Source organism: Anas acuta, chromosome Z (assembly GCF_963932015.1).
Source record: "Anas acuta chromosome Z, bAnaAcu1.1, whole genome shotgun sequence".
Taxonomy (NCBI): Eukaryota; Metazoa; Chordata; class Aves; order Anseriformes; family Anatidae; genus Anas; species Anas acuta.
Genome location: NC_089017.1, coordinates 74,730,768 through 74,749,074, shown reverse-complemented (window position 1 = coordinate 74,749,074; position 18,307 = coordinate 74,730,768). Strand labels below are relative to the sequence as shown.

At 35.2% G+C, this 18,307-nt stretch overlaps 1 protein-coding gene across 2 annotated transcripts in view; it reads right to left on the bottom strand.

The window, feature by feature from the left end:
* Positions 1 to 18,307, bottom strand: part of ADGRV1 (adhesion G protein-coupled receptor V1) — a 285,031-nt gene that overhangs the window by 210,521 nt on the left and 56,203 nt on the right. For both annotated transcript variants that reach the window (XM_068666972.1, XM_068666973.1), the window contains 12 exons: positions 17,471 to 17,551; positions 15,993 to 16,132; positions 13,993 to 14,602; positions 12,825 to 13,040; positions 11,646 to 11,861; positions 10,106 to 10,350; positions 9,694 to 9,875; positions 8,147 to 8,958; positions 6,518 to 6,727; positions 2,914 to 3,044; positions 2,561 to 2,660; positions 1,361 to 1,540 (listed from right to left, as the gene is read on the bottom strand). In XM_068666972.1, coding sequence (XP_068523073.1) covers positions 1,361 to 1,540; positions 2,561 to 2,660; positions 2,914 to 3,044; positions 6,518 to 6,727; positions 8,147 to 8,958; positions 9,694 to 9,875; positions 10,106 to 10,350; positions 11,646 to 11,861; positions 12,825 to 13,040; positions 13,993 to 14,602; positions 15,993 to 16,132; positions 17,471 to 17,551 — 3,123 coding nt within the window. The remainder of the gene's footprint in view (positions 1 to 1,360; positions 1,541 to 2,560; positions 2,661 to 2,913; positions 3,045 to 6,517; positions 6,728 to 8,146; positions 8,959 to 9,693; positions 9,876 to 10,105; positions 10,351 to 11,645; positions 11,862 to 12,824; positions 13,041 to 13,992; positions 14,603 to 15,992; positions 16,133 to 17,470; positions 17,552 to 18,307) is intronic.

The following is an 18,307-nucleotide window of genomic DNA, read 5'->3' as shown; positions in this document are numbered from 1 at the left end:
GACCTTTACTGACTTGTCTGTCTGCACAAGACTCAAAAATCATTGGGTCCAAATGTATCCAGAAATTTGAAGTTCTGTGGACCATAAATACGAAATTGCTGGAAGACTAACTGGGACATCTCGTGTATCATTAACATGAGTTTTTGCAACAAGGACGCTTTTGGGGAATGACTGATATCTAAGAAAGGCTCTAAAGACAGTGCTAGGAAACACAGATTAATAAATCTAGATACTTTTCTGGGCAGATTGACAAACTTCAATAGAGAATAAAATTAGGGGACACAGAGGTAAGTATTACCAAGTTATACATTATAGTTTTGAGAATAAAATCACCTCTCACTAATCTGGTAGGGTAAGTCAAGTGGCAAACATAATGAGTGTGATCCTGAAATAAAGTGACAGATGAAATTAAAAGCTGCTCTGTATGAAATAAAATGTAAGGGATAAAAAAGTCCTAATTAATAAATAAATAACAATGCTTATTCGAATTCAGTAAGAGGTCTTGCACTTACTATGAACAGTTACCTTAAAGCATTAGTTTACTGAGTAGTGTTCGAAGACTAAACTAGAGTATGAACTGGTATTAAAAAATAAATGGAAAAGTAGTGTCATTAAAATAAAATGCCTCTGTAACTCTCTGGTGCCTCCAGATCTCGAAAAGCATTGTAAATGTTACTTCATTACAAAACAAGTATGGCAATAGAAACAGACAGATTATCACCGAGGTCGAAATATGGTCCAAAAAGGCAAATAGGAAATTATTATGCATGTTTTCTCACAATGTAAGTTGATATTTTCAGGCAACAAACACAAGTGTTGGTTTTTTTTGTTTTTGTTTTTGTTTTTTTCACTAAGCACACTATTGTATTATAGAATTGAATACTATATAGTTTAAAGGATGTTAATGGATAAAGTGATTCAAAGAGGAGTCAGAAATTGCCAGTGGAGACAGATAAATTGAATTCAGTGGTCTGGACACAACTTTTTCCATATGACATTCCTAAGGTGCTGACTTCCGGAAATTCAGAGAAAAAATATGTGGGATGTATGTACATTTCACTTTTCTCATGTTTTCTATTTTTTCTGAAGAGACTAATGCTTTGAGACAGACTCATTAGACAAAAATATGGTAACTTTAATAGCCACCCGATTATGTTACAGCTTTCAGATCCCTTGCTGTATTAATGAGGATTTTATAATATTTAATTTCCAAGTCTGCAGAAAGAAGCTTAGAAGTTCTGAAAATAATACCAACTGTAACCAAGATTTTTCCAAACTTTCTGGCCTCGTTATCATGGCTTTTATTTGCTTAATAATAATCAAAACAAAACTTCTGTTCTCTTGGAGTTGTTATACAGACCTAGAGATCCAAATTCTCTGTTAATAAAAAGCTGAATCGTTTTGTTTTCCTCTGGTATTAAAACCACCCTGGATGTGGAAGCAAAATTCAAGATTCCATGTGGCTCATCACTAGCTTCTACTGTTAGAACAGCTTCATATCCTTGACTATCCAAAACAGCAGCACCTGTAGAAGAAACTCCTGCAAGAGAATCAGTGGACTGCAGTGAATGAAGTAATACTTTGCAAGTAATACTGTATGCAAGTAATGCAAGTAATACTTTTGTCTTATATTATTGTTAATATAACATTTAAATGATGGTCAGTAGCCATGCAAATACCATGAAACCAAAGCTCACTGAAGTATGTGGATGGTGTGGGACCTACACATCTTTGTATACTTACATTCTATAACAAATAGAAACAGAAATTTATGCATACCAAAATGCATACCAGTGCCAAATATCAACTTCCCCAAATACCCTATATTTTAAAAGGAAATAAAACATTTTCCCAGGAAGTACCTCCGAAGGCTTAAAACTATATTCCACACAATCATTACATCAATAAACTGATCTGTCTTCCAACTATTGCTTTGATGAATAATTTTGCTTATCCTGTTGGGTCACAGTGACTCTCAGAAGTTGATAAGGCACCTCACAGCAACACAATACATGTCAAGTTATTTTGGTGTTTGGACATTAATTTCAGTTTGAGAAAAGGTATTTCAGAACAGATGCAGTTTAAGGCTTCTTTTCTCACTATAATTTTAATGCAAGAATAAAATATTCTGACGATCTTGAATTCAGGAACAGATCAGTAAGTCTGCAGCTTGACAAGATCATTTTAAAAGATAAAAATATCTGCATGTTTCATGGCAACTCTATCCATGACATATTAGTAAACTCAAGTTTGCATTCATATTAAGGGAAGAAACAACCACTGACTTAAATAGGCAGAATTAAGTCAGGATTAAAAACCTGTATTTAAAAAATATGTATTAAAAATGTATTTAAAAAGTGTATTTGTAGAGACACTCTGGGGTTTATATATACATACATAAGGACCAAGTCTATTTCAATAAAATGTTAATGAACTTTGCATAGTTTGCACCAGTTGCAGTTTGCTCAGTCTTATACCTCCAAAATGAATTAATAAAATTAAAAATATTGTATTATTAAACGGTATTTTTAAGATGTAGATGGCTATAGTCCTGCATTACCTTCTGTTTTGATGTTGTATAGGATGACTTGGTATTCTTCTTTTTCTTCAGGAATATGGTCATCCAGCAGATCGACATATAATGTTGTATTCAACATCCCCTATTTGTTTTAAGGGTAAATTGATTAGCCATTATTTTATAAAACACAAGTGATATCATAATTACAAGTATTTTGAACAATTTCTTTATGAAAAGTATCAAGAACTGCAATCTCCCTGCAGTTTGTAAGTCCAAAAGTGAGAAATTAAATAATCAAATCAAGAAACAAAGACTGTTAAAAAAACACACTTTTTCTCAGGTCAGCTCTAATCACAGTGTTTTCCAGTAGCCAACATCACTGTTTATGGACTTACCTCAGGAAAAAAAAGTATTCCAGAGTAGTTTGCAAAATTTTGTTTTACATTATGCCCTACTATCTTCCACTCAACAGTAACATTTCCCAGTCCTGGAGGAGTTCTCATGATGTGGAATTGTAGTTGTTCTCCTAGGAATAAAGGAAAAGTTGCAACGTTTCAAGGTCTCCTTTTCTACATGTTAGTTATAAAAATGAGAAGTCAAAAACATGCATCACACAGTTAGAGTATTTTTTTTCTGAAAGATATTGATATTTTTAATTGTCAATTTGAGTTTCACAGTAGTTATATACCACAAAAGAAAATCCTAAACTTAAACTCTTCAAGTTTTTTTCCATTTTTAGTTCACACTTGGAAAGAACTATGAACATATGAGGGAACTCGGTATAGATGAGTAACTTAGAAAGGGAATGCTCATGAATACATGTGCAAACATTAGAGCGATATGAGTCTGTAAACTGCACAAAACAGTAACTGCTGTATGTACCAACAGTAATAATAGTTTTCTACAACAGTTCCCTGCAAAGAATACACATTATTTGAACATTTGCACTGTCTTGTGACTTTATTCAGTGCATGCAAAAAAAAATGCTTATAATTATCTGTAAGTTCCATTTATGTGAGTTTGAACTTACAAATAAGATCACTGTTACAAAACAAAACATTCAGAATATGTTAATAATTTCTAATAACCTCAGAGGTAATCAGTGTTGCTGGACAATGTGCATATAAAGGAAGCAAATATTATGGTATTTTGCACATTTATAACATTTAACCTCAGAGGCACTTTAATTAAAAAGAGTAGACCTCTTAGTAGGCTTTGTAAAATGTAGAAGATAGTTGTATATTCACAAGTTATTATAAAATTTCCATTATATATTTTAAACGTGGAAATATGAAATTAGCATGTTATATTAACATGGAATAGATAGTAGGCAATATTTTGCAAAACATTCACAAAAGAGGACAGATGCTTATTTATAATATGTACATATATGGCATTCATATTTCACAAGCATTTTTCAGGTCCACAGAATTTAAGTTTGACAGCACATTTTGTACTGCATAAGCTTTCAGAGACATGAAATATGTAGAAATCTACAATTCTGAGATGTGTAAAAACATGAGACTTCTTTTGCTTGTTGAAGAATTTACAATACATAAGATAATGTTATAATAACATTATACTGCCCAACTAGTCTCTTTGATTATGCAATTTAGAGAGCAGCAAGTTAGGATGCTATCTTGCTATTCTACTCTATTACCTTACAGAATTGTACAGCGTTGTACAACTAAAACTGGCAAGAAAAATCTGAAAATTTTATAGTTACATTTCTTTTTTTTGTAAGGAAGAGTCAGAGATGCATGTATACTGGCTACCAATGAAAGAGAAAAGAATTATTAACTTCAAGAGCCCTTAATATATTTAAATAAAATTTAATATTTTAGAGAAGTAATACAAAAACTCTATACACCCATTTTCAAATACATAGAATCATAGAATCATATTCAGCCTCAACATTTCCAACTTCAGGTAAGTCTCAGAGATGTACTGATGTCGACATCTTTGGCTTAAGTTGGTCCATGTTGCTTCTAAGAAAATTAAGGAATTCAAAATTTATTGATATCACAAGGATTCCACTTCTACAGTCAGATATCTGGATGGTAGACTCCCAGTTTACAGGTTCTTCTGAGGCTAAATCATTACAGTGTTTAACACTGCACTGCAATCCACTATATTCTATTTGAGAATTTTGCATATCCATTACAAAGAAATAAAGATTTAACAGAAAGCTGGTTTCAATGGTTTAGTACCATTGGGAAAACACACACACACATGCACACACACACAAATAAGACAAAGCTTATTTCAATATATAATTTACAATGAATTTTCATTGAAGACTGGGAAAAAATGCTGTAAGATGTAGAAAGCTGTTCCACTATAATCCAAACACTGAGAAGAAACTTGAAGTCATTACTACAGATTCCAAGTAGTTATTTCCTGACCCACAATTCCTGTCTGCTTTACCAAGATTTTTTTGGTATTTCTATACAGAATAAATGCTAATATGAACACTACTTGATTTCTGAAGATTGAAAGTGTTATTAGGCTAAATTCAATATTTGTTTTAATACTTAATCCTTATCCATACTTTTATATTTCTACATTGTGACTTAGTAAGTGATGTATCTCTTACATAGAGAAACAGAGGTGGGTATTTAGCACTGTGAAGACAGGAGCATCAACCACTTCCTCATTACTTTTAGCTACGGCAGCGCATTTTCTTGTAATACAGTTACACAACTGTTGCAGACCCCTGTCCAATAAAAAATACTACGCTTATCCTCAATAAGGTAAAAAATAACATGCACATTGTGAAAACACAATGTATTCACCTAACAGAAAATTTTTAGTAACACAGTAACTGTTAATAATATTTGGATTTATGTCTGTAAATTTTGCATTGAAATGAAAAAAAAATATTTTGACAAAAAAAATAAAATAATCTAAATGCCTTAGCTCTTTTGCTCTTTCTCTGTTTCTCTCTTTCTCTCTTTTTTAATCAAAGACACCTATTTTTTTTTTCTTGCTGGAAGGCAATGAACTATTTTTTTTCACAACCTGCAAAAATTTAATATAATAATAACTATATATACTAATAGAACTATAGCCAAGTACTTGATTTTCAAGCAGCCAGCATTTGGTAGCATGCTATGAATAACATTTAAGCAGTTGAAAGTATTCAGGGTCATCATAACCTTTGGGACTGCGACAGTTTGTATTAATTCCTTGTGCTCATTAACAGCTCTTCTTAGATAATCATACCACAGCTGGCTTGGCACAGAATTAACACAAACCATACCTAGATAAGAAACAAAACGTTATGATGCCCTTTCACGTATTCCATCAGAGGCCATCTAAAGCAATCACCACCAGTACTACCATCCTCTGCGAAACTGCATCAGACTGTAGATGAAACATGCAACATATTCTTTAAAACAATAATGCAAATGTGTGTTCCATACCAAATTATTATTGTATGCTCAAGGGATGGGAAGAGGCTGAGAGAAATGGGACTGCTCAGCCTGGAGAAGGGGAGGCTTGGGGAGATCTCATCAGTGTCCATAAACACCTGAAGGGAAGGTGGAACAGGACAGAGCTAGGCTCGTGTCAGCAGTGCCCAGGGACAGGACAAGAGGCAATGGGCACAAACTGGAGCACAAGAGGTTCCCTCCAAATATTAGGCAGCACTTCTGTGCTGTGTGGGAGCACTGACACAGGTTGCCCAGAGAGGTTGTGGGGTCTCCCTCCTTGGAGATACTCAAAAGCCTGGACATGGTCCTGAGCAACCTGCTTTAGGTAGCCCTGCTTGAGGGGGAAAGGACTGGATGACCTCCAGAGGTGCATTCCAACCTTAACTATTCTGCGATTCTATGAATGCTTGCAACAGTTCAAGGTACATGTGAAATATGTGGATATTATCTGCTTGCTGGTGTTCTCTGAAGAGTGAAACACCATCATTGGGAGTCCTTATCAACAGAAAGCACAAAGATGGAAACTGACATTAAAATTTGAGCGTGGTCAACACAAAGAACACACCTTCACGACCAATAACAGATCTTGAGGCTGTATGGAAGCTTATAATTCCTGCCACATTGTCACTGGCCAGAATAATGACTGTGACAGTATCAAAACTGGGCAAAATTCGACTCCCTCCTTCAGTATGGACCAGGCTGATTTCAATACTTTCATCATCCTCTGGCTCTGGATCATCTATAATGGGCAGCGTGACCATCTTCTTTGTTTCACCTACAAGGAGAAGAATGTATACAAATGTGTGTCCATTTGGAAACCGCCTTGTAAAAAGACTTAGTCATCTTGTTTTGAAAATAATTAATTACAAAAAAAAAAAAATTAAAATTGCATGAAACAAACTTATCTATCTTTCAGTAAGTCAGTGAATGTCATTATCAAATTTTATTTAATTACTATTGATCCATCACATTAAGCCAATAAAACAATCACATCATTAAATAAACTATGTAGAAATTAATTATATAGGGATTATTTCTGAATGCGTAGAATACTTTATTTTCATTACAAATTCTATGACTTTAAAATTTAACTTAGAAAGGGGGAATATCATTCTTGAAAAAAAAAATCACCAGGTGCTAAGCTCTCTGATAAACCATATACACATGGGTGTACACTCAATATGAGTACATTTACTGAGCCAGGGAATGCATTGAAATGGGCTGACATTTTGTTAGTTCCTTGCCTTTGGGACTATCAAAGATTAATAATGTAAGCAGAAAACACTGTTAATCTCTAGTCGCTATATATCCATTAAAATTTACAACACAATCCTGTTGTTCAGTGCGTGTGCATAACCCAGCTGTGTTTTATGATCATGAGAATACCAATTTACAGAATACACGTGTATTTCCTGCTAGATTGTCTTTCAAAACACTTCAAAATCAGTTTTTACTAAACTTATAACTGGTAATGTAATTACATGTCAGCTTCAGAATCATTGCCAGCAGCCATACCTTACCATTCAGATGATTTATCAAGCTAGCACACTAGAATCTTTACTACACTCCGGGAAATTGCTTTCAAAATATCAGTTCGATTAAGTCAGACTTTAAAAATATAAAATATATCATAAAATACAGCATGCTGAATGGATTTATATAATGTTTGTGAGTGACTTGTTTGTCCTGTTTGCAATTCTTTTAAGTATGTTCTGTTACTTTATGTTTAAGTATGTTCTGTTATTTTACAAAATGATCTCAGAATTTAAAGAGATGTCATGAAAAATTAGTACTGTAGTGACTGAGGGCTAACAAAAGACCACTTCGGCCTGATTCTCATTTCCATTATCCTTGCTGTAACAACTATCTTCGGCTGCTTTATTAATCCTTACTTATGTGGTAAAGGAAATCTTTATAGTGCACACTGCAATATTTCTTTAATAAAAACCCTTAGATATTTATTCTTTAGATACTTCATTGTGCTTTGCTACCACTGTGTGTGTTCTGGTGGATAATGCTACATGCTGATGAAAAAACATACTCTTTTGCACACATATCCTTAGCATTCAGGGAGATTTAGCCTAACAATAAGACATCACTTGTCAAAACATCCACAGTATCATGTACTTGTCACATTCTTTTTTTCTTTTTCTTAGTTTTATATAACAGAAGTCAAAACAAGACCTTGTCTCACCTTCAGCAAACACCAGAGTCTCACTGGCACCTATAAAATCCAAATTTGGAGTAGCAGTCCCACCAGTGACACGCCATTCCACTGCCACTTGTCCCAGGCTGCCTTCTGTTCTGTGTATCATTAGCTGCACGTTGGTCTGAGGACGTTCCTCTACTTCAACATACAGACCGTTCTCCGTTGCATTGGGACTTACACTGTAGATCTTAAACACTCCAAATGCATCCCCGTTCATCATTATGATAACTGTGGAGGTGTTTGGCTGTCCTATGGTTGGTTGGTTTTTTAAGCTGGCGGAGACATTCATCAGTTCTACTTTCAAAAGTGTTATAGTGAATCTCTCATCCAGTTCTGGCAGGCTGTCAGGCAGTATGGTAACTGTCAGATTTGCAAACTCTTCCCCTTCCTGCATTATGGCCCACTGTCTTGTAACAGGTTCATAATCACTGCCAGCAATGGCTTGTGTGCTGAAGAGGGCGAATGCACTGGTAACATTTTTCTTGTAGGTCCAGAACCCTGAAGTGTTAGTTAATGGGCTGATATCTGACGTCAGCCAAAGGCAGAGAGGTATCCCTGAGGCACTGGAAAATGTAAAGGCCGAACATGCTTGTTCTTTTAGGCACTGAGCTGCACAGGAATACACAGGGTCACTTGCTGCTGACACATTCACTCTGGTCTTGGATGGTTGATCAGGAATTCCTTGTACAGGAGACTCGTAATAGGCCAGGATATCCTGACCTTGCTCCACAGCAAGAGCTACAATGTCAGTCTCAGAAGTGCTGTAGAAAATCTGCAGCTGACCAAATCTCCCCTCACTAAAAGAGATTATAATAAAATAATTAGTTGACAAAGGATGTCTAATATTCTATATGTTTCTGGGTTAATAATAGAAGAGAACAAAATCAACTGACCCTTTCTGAATTGCTGAAAAATTCCAAACAATATATTAAAATGCATTTCTCTTGAGGCTAGTACCAGACTGAGTTATGTTGTTGTTTGTTTGTTTGTTTGTTTTTTTGTAGATAGCAAGTTTGATTATTTATAGCTTAGGTAGCAGTCTGTTTATTGTCGCTAAAAATGTATATTTGTAAACATTTGGTTCTAGGAATTAACTTAGTCTTCTTCAGGACTTGGCAGCTCTCCTCACCAGCAACGCCCAGACTTATCACCCTTCCTCTAGGATCACATGCATAAAACCTCTTTTCCTTCTCTTATTTTCATCCTGTAAGGGCTGGCCCATTTTGTCCTCCTGTTCAAATCACAGGAACAGGCTACCATGCAGGTTTAAATGATTTGATTACAAAGACAAAATGAATAGTACACTGTGTGCATTGAGTTTACATTGCGCATTTCTATGTATACTACATTTAAGTAATTTATGTAATAAGCAGACATCTACTTCAAAAACGTGTTTGAAGTGAAAATATGTTGAGATGGCAGGTCAAAGAATTGATGCACATATATGAGAGGAGCATGAAATTTGTCATTATAGTGAAAACGAAAGTAAAGAAAAAAATAGTAATTATAAATAGAGCAAACATTATACAAACCTTCGCCTGACTGTTATGTTTGCCAGCAAATTTCTTTCTAGTGGCTCCTGGACTCGATACAAGGATTGATGAAAGAAAACTGTGCCATAAGGATTATCATTGGCAGGTATTATAATATTTGCCACACCATCTAACCCAATAGCTCCACCATTGGAGGCCTGAGTTAATTCTACACGGACAATCTCAAAGAGAAGAAAAGAAAAAGAAATAATGCAGCTAGACAATTTGTGTGTTTTTTTTTTGTTTGTTTGTTTTGTTTTTGTTTGTTTTTTCTAACAACAATTACAAGCAAAATATAACAAGAAATTCTAGCACCTTCCTGCTGGAACATTTCTTGTTTTCCATCATACATATTTCTAGAACAAATCAAAACTAATACCATCGTCAAGGAAGACGTAACTGCTTGACTTACTTCTTCTATTTCTGGGACATCATCAGCCAGGATTTCCAATAGTAGCATCTGAAAGGCTTCCCCAGGAGCAAAAGTAATATTGCCTGAGGCAACCTGCAAGTCTTCATCAGCAGGGTGTCCACCAATGGTAGCAACCCACTCAACAGTAACGTTACCAAGTGTCCCAGCGTTACGGATTACTGGCAGATTTATGGGTACTGATCCAAATTCAGGCTCCTCCACAGTGAATTCAGTCATCTGGAACACTGACGTGCAAAGAGGTGTATTTCATTAACAGTATTTATTTACATTACAATAATTATAATATTATTGTAATTTACATTACAATATTGTAATTTACATTACAATAATTATATATTATAATATTATATAATGTTAATTATAATAATAATTAACATTACAATAAAAACACCATCCTAGTTACCTAATTATATATTTTATTTCACTTGATTGCATTCATTTGCACAAGTAAAAAAATGTTAATCAAGTTTAAACTTTGAATTGAACTTTCAGTATCATTACTTTTTATCTGCAAAGAAAATCAGCATGAAAATTCAGCCCCCACCCACGAGTTTAGTCCAACATGTCCATTGTTCAAGTCTAGCCATGATCTAAGTTTTTTGAAGACGGTAAGAAAGTAATTTTTCCCAGTGAGGAAATTTTTTATCATTTTTATGTCACTCATGGAAAAAATGTGTCAACGTATTCCATCTAAATTGTTTCAAATGTAAGTCTTTCTTGTAAAAATCTTTAGTCATTAAGAATTAATGAATTATCCATGTGGAATTAGTTACTTTTGTCAATTTCCTTTACCTTTTGCTGATAAAATGGAATAACTGAAACGAAGTAGGGTACTAAAGGGCAAAGAGTAAAATTTTCAAATAAAATGGCAGGAAAACATATACCAGAAATACTGAAATAAATTAGAAAAATAAATAGAAAATATAAATTTCTAAAATGCCATTTAATATTTGAAATTACCATTCAAAACTTGTGTAATGAAACTATTTTTGGAAAGTGTCCACAATCCATTTTATTGATAATGACAGAAAGAAGAAAAACTACAATAACTAACAACCAGAACATATAAGAATGCAATTTAATTCATATTTGTACTTTCCAATTTCCCCAGATATTTAAACCTGCTTTGCCTGATTGTTTTGTAAAACAATGACACTGCACTATGCAAACAGGTTTTGGCATGTAACCTTAAGCTTAAAGCTATTGCAGAAATGCAACATTTAGAATAGATTAAAAAATACAAATTAAATTAAAATCCATTCCCATTAGGAGACTGCAAAATCCACCTTCGTCTCACAAAATCTTGATATATAAACTGACCAAATGCTTTAATTTCACTATATAAGGGTACCACTTGCCCTTAATTACATGTTTTAATTTAGTCTATCTTATTTTGTCCTTATCCAGACTTCATCTTTGGTATTCTGAAAATTTTTATTCATTGCCCAGTAATAACTCACCCACAAATCAGTAGATTGCTACTAGAGAAGAAAAAATACACAAATAACAATCCATTTACCAAAGGATCCAAATGGGTCATCAGAGGCCTCAATGGTTATGATTGCCCTTGTCAAAGATCCAAGCAAGGCTCCTCCTGTTGTTTGATTCAGCAGCTGAACGTAAAAGGACTCCTCAACTTCAGGATTGATATCATTAATTATATAAATTGGCACAGCTTTACTTGTTTCTCCTTCTAGTAAGACAACATCTGATGAGGCTACACTGTAGTCCTCACCTAGATATGTACATGAAAAAACAACAAAACAATAAAAACACAGAAGAATATTAAGTCATTCTGGTTCATTATGAAACATCACTAATGTTTATCAGCACTAATATTTAACTTTTCTTTTTGCATTCCCCTGTGTTCGTATGTTGGTGTGGGTTTTTTTTTGTGTGTTTTTCTTTTCTTTATCTTCATACGCAGGAAATAAAATTTTTTATTTCCTACTGCCTTTTAGATATCTGGATGGATGAAAATAAATCTCATCTTGGCCAAAACAGAGTTTACACTGTCAGTCCAAGAAGCAATTAAAAAAGGTCCATTATTATCTTCCATTGAGAAGATCACATTACTGAGACATTCCTATATTTGATTTCTGATAGTTGTCTGGCTTTCCAAACGATAACATTAAACAGAAGTTTAATTGGAGATTTTACTAAAGAGATTTTACTAAAGGACATAAGGTTGCTCATGGAGCATAAGGTTGCTCAAAGGACATAAGGTTGCCTAATGGAGCTTTTCAGAGATCTCCTGAGAGCTTTACCTTCCATTTGTAAAGTAAAAGTCTTCTTGAATTGTGCTTGACTTCTGTCTGTGTCACAGATGAGTTAACCAGCTCTCACTTTCCCTCCAATAAACTCAAATAAGTCATGCATGGCAGGTTGAAATATGTACGAAGGACTATGCAGTAGCTATATATACTACTACAGGATTTTTTATTTCTATTTATTTTATTTTTTTGAGAAGGTGAGCAGCCACGAGGGAAACAGCCAATCCCTTTCCTTACATTTCTTGCTAGATTCTTCAGTGTTGGTATCTCTGAGCTGTTTTAAATTTGATGTAAGTTGTATTTTTTCTACTTTCTTTACTAGACTATATTCAATACACACTTGTTTGCTTTGGTTACTCGAAGCATACAGTATGCTCTTTCTGGTTTAACATAGAATGTGTATTTCTGCTATTTTGATTTCTTACCAGCTGTTGCAGTTATTGGCATAGCTTTGAATTTCACAGAAACATCTGCAAAAATTCCCCCAGTTCTGGTCACATTAATGATTGGTCCAACATAATTTTCAGCAACTCGCACAGCTGAAGCTGAAAGCTGAAGTGTTCCAAAAGCATCATCATTGGCATTGATTATTACATGAGCTATAGTCTCACCCGCTGATCCAAGACGAGGAGAATTTACAACTGAAATATAAAACAAAAAACAAAAAACCAAAAAAACTCTTAGAGCAAACCTGAAATGCCTCCTATATATGGCTATACAGTTCATAGACATACACCTCAGTTTAGTGGCTGGCCACTACGAGCTTTCAGCAAAATTTTTATTTTAGATTTGGACAAAATATAACTACAAACTGAATGAACATACTTTTGGTGTTTGAATTACATTATGTCAGAAAATCCACATTTTTACTAACTTATTATTCTACCCTGCTGTGGAGCATACGAAACATCAGTATTTTGAAGAGGCGAGGTACTAGCAAAATTACTTTTTATTTGTCCATAGGACAATATAATTTTACACTAGCTATGATGAAATATAAGTAACCTTCCAGTTTCCCAGTAGAATTATTTGTAGCATTTCCCTTAAAATCAGGATTAATCTGGGAGATGCATGGGGGAGATGGAAGGGAAATTAGGCATGCCAAGAAGCTCTTAAGCATAAATAAGGCTGTAATGACCTGAATTTATCTGAATAAGGGATCAGGCAAATATCCTCTATACTAAAAAGCCAGCATGAAGCTGCAATTCTACACCACTTAATGTTTAAAAGGCTTTTTTGGCTTTCAGTAAGTGGAACTAGCTTATTTCCTATCATTGTGCCTTACAGAAACAACAGGTGAGCAGGTATTAGTACACAAAACCAATACAGTAATACAGTTGGCCTAAAACACCTGGGATAAAGCAGATGCAAAAGGGAGAAAGAAATGTTCACCCCTGACAAAATTTTGTGCTAAAGGAAATATATGCTGACATACAGAATCTTCATATGTAATGTAACTTAAACGGTTCTTAACTACACAGAGTTAGGCAGAGGTAAAATTTTACTGTAATTTCAATTGTTGCATTTTATCCTATTAAATATAAATATTAGCCTACATATTTTGGTTTTGGTTTCCATATGAAAGACACTTACTTGGCCGATCCTGTACTTTCTCGATCAAAACAGTACTGTTTAGCTCCACAAAAACAGATTCTGACCTCTCAGGATCATCATCATCCAAAATAGGCAAAGATATTGTGGCTTCACTTTCATTGGCTGCGAAGATCACATAACCAGTAATGGGTATATAATCTTCTCCTTGTATTGCTCTAACAACATCAGGTGGAAGAAAGGGTGACTTTTCATCATCACCTAAAGTTCTGTATGTAACCACTACTGTACCAAGCAGACCACGAAGCCTTACTATTGTCAGGGAGATATTTTTTGTTTCTTCCTCAACTTTTATTGGTCTGTTTCTCTCAGAAAAGATGAACAGTCCATATGGATCATCATTAGCTAAAACTGTTAATGTTGCATTAGTATGATTTCCAAGACGACCACTGGAGACATTGATGATCAGAACTGAAAACACCTTATCCAGTTCAGGCACGTCATCGGGAGAAACTTGTATAGTAATATTTGCTCTCTCTTGGCCAACATCAAATGTTACATTCCCATATGCAGAGACCAGGTCTTCTGTAAGATCACAGACTATGATCCAATACAGAGTCACCTCGGACAGGGACCCATGAGTTCTCACAACCTAAGTGGAAAACACAAAAATGTATGTACTTCTTTGTACTGTAAGAAAGAAGAACATAAAAGTGTAAAATGGAATACAGAAGTCACAGAATCACAAAATATCCTGAGTTACTGAAGAATCACAGGACTTATCAGGTCCAACACCTGACTCCACACAGGACAATCCAAAATCAAGCTGCATGTCTGACAGGGTAGTCCAAAAGCGTCTTGAACTCCAGCAGCTTGGTGCTGTGACCACATCCCTGCGGAATCTGCCCCCGTGCCCGACCACCTCTGGGTGCAGAACTTTTCCCTCACACCCAGCCTGACCCTCCCCTGTCCCAGCTCCATGCTGTCCCCTCGGGTCCTGTCGCTGTCCCCAGAGAGCAGAGCTCAGCGCCTGCCCCTCCGCTCCCCTTGTGAGGGAGCTGCAGGCCGCCATCAGGCCTCCCCTCAGCCTGCTCTGCTCTGGGCTGAGCAAACCCTGGGACCTCAGCTGCCCCTCCTACTTCTTGCCCTCTAGACCCTTCACCACCATAGTAGCCCTCCTTTGGATGCTCTCTAACAGTTTATCTCCTAGAATAATTTGGCAGTGTTGTCATCCTGGCTGGGTGGTCTATAGCAGACTCCCACTACAACTTCATGTTACTGTTATAACTTATTTCCATGTCCCTCAATCCTTACCTGGAGGATCTTAAGCATGTCATTGCCAACTGCAAGCTGCACACAATCCAGCCCCTCCATTATATACAGTACAAAGTCATTGACATGATGAGTTAAAAATAAACTCATTTTAAAAAGTGTGATCTTTATCATCGTAGCTTTGCTGTATTTATTGTGTCATCAGCACTTACTTTAAAATATTCATACCTCAAATGTAAACAAGTAGAAGCAAATTTAAACTTACATAAAACATTAGGCTGTAGCGAGGTGGGGGTTGGTCTGTTCTCCCGTGTGCCTGGTGACAGGACAAGGGGGAATGGGCTAAAGTTGCACCAGGGGAGTTTTAGGTTGGATGTTAGGAAGAACTTCTTTACCGAAAGGGTTGTTAGACATTGGAACAGGCTGCCCAGGGAGGTAGTGGAGTCACCATCCCTGGAGGTCTTTAAAAGACGTTTAGATGTAGAGCTTAGTGAGATGGTTTAGTGGAGGACTTGTTAGTGTTAGGTCAGAGGTTGGACTCGATGATCTTGAGGTCTCTTCCAACCTAGAAATTCTGTGATTCTGTGATTCTGTGTGATTTTAGTTTTAAGCTGAAAGATACACTTTAGAAAGTGAAGTATAAAATGTCAAAACCAATGTGCATTATAAGTTAAAATGCTGTAGATTTATTGTAAAAATATTGCAGAATGCTCTATAAAATAGACATGAAAGACGACTGCATAGCAATATGAGACCCAAAACTTTCTAACCTGCAACGTAATATTGCTATATCCATCTTCAGGCTCAGTTCCATTTACTGAGAGTGACTCAGTACTGAACTCAAAGACGCCATGAGCATCATCAGAAGCCTCAATAGTCACAACGATGTGAGATGCAATTCCCAAGCTGGCTGTAAGTGCAAGTGCCAAAATGAGTTATTTTTTATACCATCTTTTCTTAAATGAAAGAAATCAGCTAAGGAAGTTTGTTACAAAAAGCACACAGAAAAGCATAACTGGAATATTTCTGCTGTTTTGCATTTTGTGGTGTTTTTTTTTTTTCTTTTCTTTTGAAATCTGGAATAATTATCCACATGGATAAGGAACTCACCTCCAATAATGCAGTCCTGGCAGCCCTTCTATGAAACAACACTCCAAAGCAACATATAAAATGCAAATATTTTAAGGGAGGATCAGAAATAAAATTACTTGTCTAATTAAGGAAAATGAACTAGAATTTAGAGTAGGGGAAAGTTATGTGATAAAACATAGTGTAAGCAGTGCAAACAGGAAAAAAGCAGGTACTATTTTAACTGAAGCTGGAACAAAGGAAAAGCTAGTTCAGGAAATTCTACCACTATAATGATCATCTTGTGTGAGACAGCTTGCTGCTTAAAAAGAGAGAGCCTGGCATTTTAAAAAACAATCTGGAAACACATAAGAGGAAACAACACTTCCCAGGAAGTTCCAAAAAGTGGTTAAACCACAGACATACTCTCAGGTTCAAACTGAACTCCTTTGTATGTACGAATAAAACAGAAAATCAGGCTGTCACTGTGGAATAAATTATTTGATTTCGATAATGGGTGCTAACACAATATTTTCAGGTCTCTAGGGTTTAATTCAAAATCCACCATCATTAGCATTTCCCTCTTAGTAGGTGTTTCTGTTTTCATCTTATTTCTGCATATTGTATGTTTTTAATTTTCTCAAGATTATCTTTGTTTTCTGTATGTTGTGACAAAAATACAGACTTCAAAAAATGAAAAATAATCAAAGCATTCTTTTAGAAAAAAAAGCTAACACCACTTATTTTTTATTTTTGAGATGCAGAGATCAAAGCATAAAGCAAGTGGCAAAAGAAAGTATCAAAATGCACAGTCAGGTAATTTTTAAATTACCTTAAATTTTAAAAGTTTCTCTCCTCTTTGCTCTCCAGATAATTTTATAGTTGTCAAACAAGGTTAATTTTTTGAACTACTTCAAGAATAACTACATTGTGTTCTATAAAAATATAGCTTTGAAGATAGAGAAGCTGTTATTTCCTGTATTAGTTAGCATTGACTGCTGTTGAAATTAAACCTTTTTTAAAATGGGAAAGAATGTTTTGACAGAACTCTATGATATACCTAAATTAATCACCTCAAACCACAAGCAAAATAACACTATGATAAGCTGTGTCAGTAGAGTAATTTATGAGGGATATTACAGTTAGCATAAAGAAATAAAGATTAATCCAAAATGCTTACCATGCTGATGGACAGTTGGAAGGAAGAAATCCACGTTCCCATCACCACTACCACTGCCATCATTTCTAAAGAGCTCAGCAACTTTAAGATGACAGACATACAGATATATACACATATATACATTTATAAATTAGAGCGCAAACAAAGAGAAATTTAAACAATTCTGGACAACAGGAAAAAAAGAGGGAAGCACTCTAGGAAGGTATCAACTTTGGTTCTGAAAGAGTACAGGAGTTCTAATAAAGACTGAAAAAGATTTACATATGCCACCTCTTACTTAATTTATGACATTGGAAATAGCAGTGGGAGGTCAGAATGAAAGAAAACACATACATATAGTTTTGTCTTTCCTCTCTTTCCCCCTTTGTGTCCCCTCTTTGTATTTCCCCTTTCTCACTCCTAACTGAGGCTTGTCATGGAGGAATTTGAATTGAAAAAAAAAAAAAAAGACGGGGAGGGGATAAAGTCCCTCAAGCCCCTTATTCTAATATTTTCTCACCAAGTGAAAATGTTGGGAAAATCTGCAGAAAGCTTAACTAATGGGGACTTCATAAGCTTTGTCCTTGTGTTGGAAAGGCCAAAAAGAGGGCTCATTTTAAAAAGGCTATCTAGTTACTGGATTACTAAAGTTAGTTGTAAATTTTCTGTCACAACAATTTGAAAGAGAAAAGTTTGACTCCTTTTAACAAAACAACTATTCAACTAAAAAGACAAAATATGTGAAAAGTCTCCAAAACTTTACCAGAAGAATCACTGAGACCACGTTGCACCATAGACACATACAATCATAACAGAGAGCTGGATTAATTCAAGGAAATATGATACAACTTCCCAGAA